The 9,932-nt window shown below is 55.1% G+C and overlaps 1 protein-coding gene across 13 annotated transcripts in view; it reads right to left on the bottom strand.

The window, feature by feature from the left end:
* FRMD8 (FERM domain containing 8) overlaps positions 1–9,932 on the bottom strand; it is a 58,595-nt gene that overhangs the window by 39,869 nt on the left and 8,794 nt on the right. For all 13 annotated transcript variants that reach the window (XR_003677990.2, XR_008616448.1, XR_008616452.1 and 10 more), the window contains 3 exons: positions 9,369–9,593; positions 6,823–6,946; positions 5,752–5,895 (listed from right to left, as the gene is read on the bottom strand). Coding sequence is in view for 4 of the 13 variants with exons in the window: in XM_028482984.1 (XP_028338785.1) it covers positions 5,752–5,895; positions 6,823–6,946; positions 9,369–9,593 (493 nt within the window). In the remaining 9 variants the exon portion in view is untranslated. The remainder of the gene's footprint in view (positions 1–5,751; positions 5,896–6,822; positions 6,947–9,368; positions 9,594–9,932) is intronic.

Below are 9,932 nucleotides of genomic sequence, written 5' to 3'. Positions count from 1 at the left end.
GTCTGGGAGGAGCCCACATGCCACGGAGCGGCTGGGCGCGTGGGCCATGGCCGCTGAGCCTGCGCGTCCGGAGCCTGTCCCCCGCAACGGGAGAGGCCGCAGCAGAGGAGGGCCCGCACACCACAAAAAAAAAAAAAAAAAAAAAAAAAAAAAGGTGATGTGACCCGGTGTCAGCGGGCACGGTCTGGGCACCGGATGGCAGGGATGGCAGGGATCGCAGACCCACAGACAGAAAGCTGCCAGCAGGTGCTGTCGCTTAGGCGGCGTGTGTTTGTTTATGAAGCGTCACCCCGCTGCGGGCGGCAGGACACAGCAGGGACTGAGGTGGACACGTGCCTGCCTCGTGTCCTAAGAAGAGAACCCGCTGGGGAGCAGGGTCAGAGGCCAAGGGGGCAGCCGGTGCCCAGCTGCCCGATGGGGTGGCCCGAGGCCTCCCCAGAGCCACACAAGCCGCCCTGCGCAGGGGGAACAGGGCAGGAAACCGTGCACAGGCGGGTCCGGGCTCCACATCGGCCTCCTCTCCTCCCTGAGGGAACTGCACTGAGCTGAGAGGGGCGCTGGGCAGCGGGCAGCCGGTGGGGACAGGCCCTGAGCCCTCTGAGTTTCTCTAACACCGCTTGAGCTCCTGAGGTTCAGGGACGCTGCCACTATACCTCAGCCACATCCGACAAAATGAAATATCCACTCGGGATAAAACTCAGAAAACTAGAAATGGACGGGAACTTCCTTAACCTGATGACGGGCGTCTATGAAAAACGCACAGCTAACACCACACACTTACTCAGAGCAAGACTGAATGCTTGGGCTTCCCTGGTGGCGCAGTGGTTAAGAATCCGCCTGCCGATGCAGGGGACACGGGTTCGAGCCCTGGTCCGGGAAGATCCCACATGCCGCAGAGCAACTAAGCCCGTGCGCCACAACTGCTGAGCCTGCGCCCTAGAGCCCGCGAGCCACGACTACTGAGCCCGCGTGCCACAACTACTGAAGCCCGTGCGCCTAGAGCCCATGCTCCGCAACAAGAGAAGCCACCGCAATGAGAAGCCCGCACACCACAATGAAGAGTAACCCCTGCTTGCCACAACTAGAGAAAGCCCACAAGCAGCAACAAAGACCCAACACAGCCAAAAATAAATAAATAAATTTATTAAAAAAAAAAAAAAGACTGAATGCTTTCCCCTCAAGTCAAGGATGTCTGCTCGCGCCTACTCACCACCGTAACAGGGGTCCGAGGCAGTGCTATCAGCCAAGACAACTGAGAGGCATACAGACTGGAAAGTTAGACTACAACTGTCCCTGTTCATAGACAATGTTAACTGTCCACACAGAAAATCACAAAGAATCTGCAAAAAAGATACTAGAAAGAGTAAGTGAGTTTAACAGGGTTACAGGGTAAAAGGATACATGGTAACAGAATCAGCTGCATTTCTATACACCACAATGAATAAATGGAAATTGAAATTAAAAATAGTACCATTTCTGGTAGCACCAAAAAAGGGGGAGGGGGAGATAAATCTAATAAAACATGCACAAGACTTGTATGCTGAAAACCATAAAATGTTAGTGAAAGAAATCAAAGACAAATAAATGGAGATATAAAATCAATGGACTGGAAGATTTAAGGACATCTTTTTAAAAGAATTTTTTAGGAAAAAAATCAAGTTATAGACTGAAAGAAGACATTTGCAAAATATATATCAGATAAGGGACTGGTAGGCAGAATATATAATGAACTCTTACAGCTTGGTAAGAAAACAAATAACCCAATTTTAAAAATGGACAGAGGAAAAAAAATGGACAAAGGGAATCCTCTTGCACTGTTGGTGGGAATGTAAATTGATACAGCCACTATGGAGAACAGTATGGAGGTTCCTTAAAAAACTACAAATAGAACTACTATACGACCCAGCAATCCCACGACTGGGCATATACCCTGAGAAAACCATAATGCAAAAAGAGTCATGTACCACAATGTTCATTGCAGCTCTATTTACAATAGCCAGGACATGGAAACAACCTAAGTGTCCATCGACAGGTGAATGGATAAAGAAGATGTGGCACATATATACAATGGAATATTACCCAACCATAAAAAGGAAAGAAATTGAGTTATTTCTAGTGAGGTGGATGGACCTAGAGTCTGTCATACAGAGTGAAGTAAGTCAGAAAGAGAAAAACAAGTACCGTATGCTAACACATATATATGGAATCTAAAAACAACAACAACAAAAAATTGGTTATGAAGAACCTAGGGGCAGGACTGGAATAAAGATGCAGACGTAGAGAATGGACTTGAGGATGGGGGAGGGGGAAGGGTAAGCTGGGACGAAGTGAGAGAGTGGCACGGACATATATACACTACTAAATGTAAAACAGATAGCTAGTAGGAAGCAGCCACATAGCACAGGGAGATCAGCTCGGTGCTTTGTGACCACCTAGAGGGGTAGGATAGGGAGGGTGGGAGCGAGACGCAAGAGGGAGGAGATATGGGGATATATGTGTATGTATAGCTGATTCACTTTGTTGTAGAGCAGAAACTGGCACACCATTGTGAAGCAATTATACTCCAACAAAGATGTTAAAAAAAAAAAGTAAAAAAAAAAGGACAAATGATTCGAACAGACATTCCATCAAAGAAGACCTATGGATAGCAAATGAACACACGGATGGATGATCAACATCATTAGTCATTATGAAAATGCAAGTTAAAACCACAATGACTTATCACTACCATACAGTTATTAGAATGGCAAACAAACAAAAACTGACAACACCAAGTGCTGGGTGAGGATGCGGAGCTACTGGAACTCTCAGACATTGCTGGTGGGATGACAAAATGGTACAGTCACTTTGGAAAACCGTTTGGTAGTTTCTAGTAAAGCTGATCATATGTTTATCATACAATCCAGTAATCCCATTCCTAGGTATTTATGCAAGAGAAATGAAGGCATATGCCCACACAATAGCCTGTACACAAATGTTTAGAGCAGCTTTATTCACAAAAGCCCCAAACTGGAAACAACCCAAACAAGTGGGTGAAGAGCTGACCTGTAGTGTATCCATACAATGGAATACCATTCAGCAATGAAAAGGAATGAACTGTTATACCACGAAATGTGGATGAATCTCAGGAGCATGAAGCTTAGTGAAAGAGGCCAGGGTCAAAAGGCTGCATACAGTATGTATACTGTAGGGCTGGACCACTATTTGTTTATCTAGCTACCAGCTGACAGACATTTATGTTGTTTCCAATTCTTTGGTTATGACAAACGAAGCTGCTATGAATATCTTAGTGTAAGTCTCGTGTGGACATATATCTCCATTTCTCCTGGGTAAATATGATGCATGTGTTTATATGACATTCTGGAGAAAGCTACACTCTAGGGATAGCTAAGGGGAGCCGTCAAGTAGCAGGTGAAGAGATGAGTCTTAAATCAGAAGCAAAATGTACAAAACAACAAAAAAAAAAAGCACAACCCCAAAGAAAAATTGGCAAAAGACCTCAACAAACAGGATATTCAGATGGTGGATACACACATAAAAGAGGCACAACGTCATTAGTGTGTGTGTGTGTGTGTGTGTCTGTGTTGCCAATTAAAACCACACGGAGATTTGGGGGTGATGGAAATAATGCCAATTAAAAAATGGGCAAAAGATGTGAATAGACATTTCCCCTCTAGGAAGATACATGGATGGCAAACAAGCAGCTCCATAGCTTGCCTGTGGTGGCAGTGGTTACAAGGGTGTGTGAACGTGTTAAAACTCACTCTTATTGTAAATTATACCTCAGTAAAGTTGACTAAATAATAAAGGAAGAAAACACAAGGAGATACTCCTCCTCACCCACCAGACTGGCTGAACGTTCAAGATGACAATACTAACTAGCGGAGCAGCCAGCATCCAGCCACCGTGGGCGAGCGCCGAGCACAGCACCTGCCCGCGACCCGGCCTGTCGGCTCCTGGGTGCGTACCCGGCCGCGCACACAGAGGACATGTGCAACACCGACCACGCGGCATTGTCTGCAATGGTCCTGAACTGGAGACCCAAGTGCCCGTCCGCAATGGTATGGAAAAGTCAACACCAACAAATTCACATGTGGGAACACCCGAGAGCCGCGCGAAAGACCAAAGCGCTGCCACCTGCAGTGGGGACGAGGACGGAGCTCACAGACACAGGGCTGAGCGCAAGACACCCGGCAGAACAGAACACACTGTGAGAACCCACTGCCCTAAGCTTCAGAACCAGGCAGAACGACTCTGGGGTGACAAAAGTCAGGATGCGGAGGTCCCTTGGTGGGGGCAAGGCTGGGAGGGGGCTCAAGGGGTCTTTTTTAATCTGAAAGGTGTTACATGGGTTTCTTTGGGGAAATTTGTTGAGATTAAGAGTTAGGGGGCTTCCCTGGTGGCGCAGTGGTTAAGAATCCGCCTGCCAGTGCAGGAGACACGGGTTCGAGCCCTGGTCCGGGAAGATCCCACATGCCAAGGAGCAACTACGCCCGTGCGCCACAACTACTGAGCTTGCGCTCTAGAGCCCGCAAGCCACAACTACTGAGCTCACGTGCCACAACTACTGAAGCCCGCGCGCCTAGAGCCTCTGCTCAACAAGAGAAGCCACTGCAATGAGAAGCCCGTGCACGGCAACGAAGAGTAGCCCCCTCCTGCCGCATCTAAAGAAAGCCCGTGCACAGCAACCAGGACCCAACGCAGCCATGAATAATAAATAAATAAATAGATAGATTTATATATTAAAAAAAAAAAAGAGCTGGGCACTTTTCTGCATGTATATTATAATTCAATAAAATGTTTACTTAAAAAAGAAGTCTATGGAATTCCTTGACGGTCCAGTGGTTAGGAGTCCGTGCTTCCACTGCAGGGGGCATGGGTTTGATCCCTGATCGGGGAACTAAGAGTGATGTAGAAAATATGATGTCATCAGCATAAAGGCTGGGACGGCCGAGTGTTCAAAGACGAGAGAGGCAAGAGCCAGGACAGGGAGAGAACTCCCTTGCGAGGCCCTGGAAAGGAGGCCCAGCAGGGGAGACCGGGGGAGAAGGGCAGGAGGCGGGAGAAGCCTGCAGGGCCCAGGAGAGGAGCCTGCAGGAGCGACAGCAGGCACCCGGGTAGCGGGTGTGGCAGGGCAGAGGCTGCTGGGGTTGGAGCAGTGGATGCAGCGGTGGGAAGGAAGGCACAGAGGGAGCAACGGGAGAAGCCTGGCTGTGGCAGGCCGGGGGGCCCGAGGTGGCGGCAGGAGGGGACACGTGCTTTCACAGGAGTCCCTGGGGCCCATCTCTGTGCTTGGAGCGGAGAGCAACAAGGCCCTGAGTCCTGGAAGGGCCCTCCTGGAGAAACCAGGGTGGGAGGGGAAGGGGCGGGGATGAAGGTTCGGGTGCGAAGACCAGGTGCCCAATGGATGAAAGTGAAACAAAGGCAAAGAGGGGTCTTGGCCGTTCCATGCCTGCTCGTCACCTGAGAGCCCCGCTCACCGGGGGCTCAAGGACCGAGGGAGCCAGTGTGGGCTGGTCACACAGCACCGGGCAGCCCTCCACCGACCACTGCCCCACCACCTGGCCAGGCCTTCCGAACCCACAGGGGTGGCTCCCGGGCAGCAGGAGCCGGCCCCCTGGTCCCCAGGCCCTCAGCAGCCCTCTCACCTCCTTGCCGCCCAGCCTGGAGCCTCCCATAGTCTGGGACCCCCTGAGCCCACCCTCCCCGACCCCGATCCCCACCCCCGGTGCAGGCAACGCCCACCACTACCTGCTTGGAGTAGATCTTGAGGAGCTTGTTGACCGGTGTGCCCTCATTGTCCCCGTCGAACTCCAGCCACAGGACAGACTCCTCCTCCTCGGCAGAGGTGTGGTCCCACGACAGCTCCTGGAAGCGCAGGCCCAGCAGGACGTGCTGGCCAGCAGGAGACACAGAGCTTGGGCTCCTCTGGGCAGAGGCCTGCTCTCCTGCCCCGTCCCACACAGGCTTCCCAGGAGGATACACCTGGCCAGGCTATTTACCTCCAAGGCTGAGCTTAAATTCAGCTGTCAGTTTCTCTCAGGAGAAGAAGCCCCGCTTCCATCGGACCCTCAAAGGAGGCTGTGGTCCAGGGAGGATGAAACCCCCTAAACCACACACTTCTCATCAGCGGGTCAAGCTCCTGACAGCTGGGGCAGTGACTCGGGGGAAGGAAGGTAGGGAGGGGAGACCTCTCCCCTGAGATCAGCTGGTTAGCATCTCAGCAGGAGGCCGGATCTGGGCCCGGCATGTTGGGGCACAGATGCCCAGGAAGGGCTGGGATCCCTCTCTGGGGACAACCAGAAGTCTCCCGCAAACTTCTCTGCTGGCTTAGCGGGGACCGCTGCCCAGGTGCAGAGAGGCCCACAGGGCAGGCTGCCGACACCAAGTTCTACACGGGCAGCCGAGACAACCAGCACCACGCGGGAGGAGGAGCAGGACTCGGCCAGCCAGGAGGGCTCCCAGTCGCGGGGCTTGTTTGGAAAACCACCAGCTAGTCTCCAGCCACGGGCCAGGCAGAGCAGCCAGGCCCTACCAGACTCTCTCCACCTGTCTCCAGCTGCAGCCTCCCCCTGTCCCGGCCACCGCCCTGCCTAGCAGGATGGGCAGAAAAGCTGACCCCCAGCAGACCCAGAGAAGCCCCCAGGATGACAGTGGAAGCCCCAGGGACATCTGAGGGAAGGAGGCCAGACAGGCCGCCCACCCTGCTCCCAGGCCAACCAGAAGCCCAAGGGAACCAGGAAGGCCTGGGTAATGACCCCACTCCCTTCCTCTCCCATGAGGCCCCCACTCCAGGTCCCACCCTGGAGGAGCGGCAGGTACCTTCTCCCTGCTGTCAATGACGTGCACGCCCTCCAGACTGATGGCCACAAACACTGGCTTTTGCCCGCCCCGGTGCAAAAAGCCCTGGGCTGGCTTGTCAATCTCGCCATGGAAGAAGGCAGACCTGGGGAGGGAAAGTGGTGTTAGGATGTCCCCTTCAGCAGCGAGAACAGATGGCCCAGGGTCTGGGTTCACCCACCAGGGAATGCTCTGGCCAGGCCCTGTCCCAGGCACCTGAGAAGCTTAAGCTGTTTGGGTGACTGAAGGTTAAATGGAAACCCACCCCGGGGGAGGGAGAAACTGAGGGGGCGGCGAGAGGGAAGCTTCGCGGAGGTGGTGGCATCTCAGCTGATCAGGAAGGACAGGAGGGTTTGAACAGGCAGGAGGAGGAACTGGGTGGCACGGCGAAGGGTGGGCACTGCAGGCAGAGGGTAGAGCATGAACTCCGGTGTGGGACAGAGCAAGTTATGTTCAGGGAACAGCCAGGAGCCCAAGGGCTCAGGGTCTGGGGGCTGTGGTTGCTGGAGGTTGGGAGAGCCCCGCTGCCCACCGTCCCTCAGGGGCTGCCCAGGCAGGGAAGTAGCTTCAGGACTCGACACCGAGAAAGGGAAAGGGTGCATCAGCCTTAGGACACCCACCCGCTGAGCTGTCCCCCCTCCATCCTGCCCTGCCATGGCCTCTTCCTCTCCTCTGGCTGCCCTGGGCCTTCGCCCACACGCCCCCTCACCCCTGGCTGAGCCAGAGCCCTGGTTAAATCCTGCAGCCCCGGGCTCCTATGGTGGCACAGTGCTTAAGAATCCGCCTGCCAATGCAGGGGACACAGGCTCGAGCCTTGGTCCAGGAAGATCCCACATGCCGCCGAGCAACTAAGCCTGCGCACGGCAACTACTGAGCCTGCGCTCTAGAGCCCGCGAGCCACAACGACTGAGCCCGCGTGCTGCAACTATTGAAGCCCACGCGCCTAGAGCCCGTGCTCTGCAACAAGAGAAACCACCGCAACGAGAAGCCCGCGCGCCACAACAAAGAGCAGCCCACGCTCGCCGCAACTAGAGAAAGCCCGGGTGCAGCAACAAAGACCCAACCCAGCCAAAGGTAATAAAAAAATTTAAAAAATTTATTAAAAAAAAAAAAATCCTGCAGCCCCAAGGACAGGACCGGAGACAAGCACGCTCTGCCTTCACTTCCAAGAGCAGCCCCGAGCGAGCATGGCCTGGCGCTCCCAGTCCAGGAAGACTCCCACAGGCTCGGCTCAGGGCTGGGACTCCTAATCCTCTGAGGAAACTGAAGCAACCCAAAGAGCGGCCACTTGCCTGCCCGCACCTCCATCTTTCACTCTCTATTCGATCCTCCCTATGGCACACATGCGCCCCGCTCGCCATAAACGCTAAAGAGCTTTTGCCGCCCCACGCCCACACTGCTGCTTCACCTCTGGGATCCGCCTCCCGGCGCAGCTCCTGAGCGCTGGTTATACTCACTGATTCTTTCTCTCATCGTCCTCCACCCACTGCTACGCCCGAGATGCTGGAGCCAAGGTCAACTATCAGCCACTCGGGACCTGTTGAACTTGACCTTGAAGCAGCAGCACCTGAGGCTTGGTCACTCCCTCCTCCTCAACACCTCCTTTCGCCGGGCTGGTGTAGACCCTCCCGCCTTGCTGGCAGGGCTCCTTCTCTGCCTGGTCCACACTCACTTCCTGGGGCTCCTGGTTTCAAACAGCACCTGCATGCTGATGACTCACCCATTACCCAACTCTAGACTCAGAAACCCAAATGCCCGCTGGGATCACCACCTGCGTCGCTGGAGAGCATCTCAAAATCAACACATCCAAGGGCAAGTCCCCGACCTGCCCTGCCCTGCCCCCGGCCGCACACCATCCTGTCTCAGCTGATGACAGTGCCACCCTGCAGCTGCTCAGGCAGAAACCTGGAGTGCTCTCGGCCTGCTCTCCTTCACCTCCTGTACTGCACATCTTGCAAGTTCCTTCAACTCCAGCCTCAACGTCTCTGGAATGTGGCCGTGTCTCCCCTCCTGCGGTGCCACCATGCGGCCTGAGCCACAGTGCCCTGTGGGGTACGGCCACTGTCCTCACGGGCCGTCCAGCTGCTCCCTTGCCCGCCTGTGGTCTGTTCTCTGCTTCTACTGCTGTCTCTCTCGCCACCAGAACGGCCTCTTCACGGGCACGGACGGCGGTCTCTTTTGTTTACCGAGGTGTGTCCAGCACCTAGAGGGTGCTGGCGCACAGCAGGCGCACAAGAGCTATTGGCTAGACGTGCCTGCATGAATGAGAGCTGGCTGAGGGGCGGGTGGGCAGGTCCATGGACCACGTGGCTGCGGCAGGAGGAAGAAGAGGACCTGTCCGGTGTCCTAGCCCGTGACGGGGAAGGGGGAAGACTAGTGTCCAGCCTGGGACCCGCGGGGGCCAAGGTGCTGGCATCCGGACACACCTCGCGTGAGGACAGAGCTCAGCGGGAACGGAGATGGGCTCACGGGCCGCGAGGGAGGGACAGTGGGCCTGGGGCTGTGGCCGCGGCCAGGGAGCCGCTCACCCGTAGAAGGGCAGCTGGTGGCACTTGAGGAGGTAGGCGCGGTAGTGGGGGCTGAGGGAGGCCTCGTGCTGGCTCTCGCTGCCGGCCACCTCCTTCACCCTGCGGTAGGCGTTCAGCAGGCCCTGCTCGCCGGTTCCAGCCTTGGTCCCACGGCCCCGGAGGGCAGCGAAGAGCCCGTGGCCCCGCTTACAGAGGTGGGCAGGGAGGAAGGAGTCCAGCTTCTCCCTGTGCAGGAAGGAAAACGGGGCCCGGCATGAGGACGGCTCCATGCCTGTGGGCTGGGGAGGCGCCGAGGTTCCCAGGGCGTGGGGAGGGCAGGGGGTGCCCTGCCCACAGACCCCCAGAGAGCCCACTGCCGAGATCCCTGCAGCATGAGAGGCCTGAAGGAGAAGTCAGGAGACTGGGCTGAGAACTGAAACCAGGCCCACCCCAGAAGCAGACTGTGGCCAGAGGAAGGTTTCGATTTCTTTTTCTCTTTTCTTTCTTTTTTTTTCTTTTTTTTTTTTTTTTTTTGGCAGTATGCAGGCCTCTCACTGCTGTGGCCTCTCCCGTCGCGGGGCACAG

The sequence above is a fragment of the Physeter macrocephalus genome, unplaced genomic scaffold (genome assembly GCF_002837175.3).
Source record: "Physeter macrocephalus isolate SW-GA unplaced genomic scaffold, ASM283717v5 random_1, whole genome shotgun sequence".
NCBI lineage: Eukaryota > Metazoa > Chordata > Mammalia > Artiodactyla > Physeteridae > Physeter > Physeter macrocephalus.
Note: the sequence above shows the minus strand (reverse complement) of the source record. Positions and strands in the feature narration are given on the sequence as shown.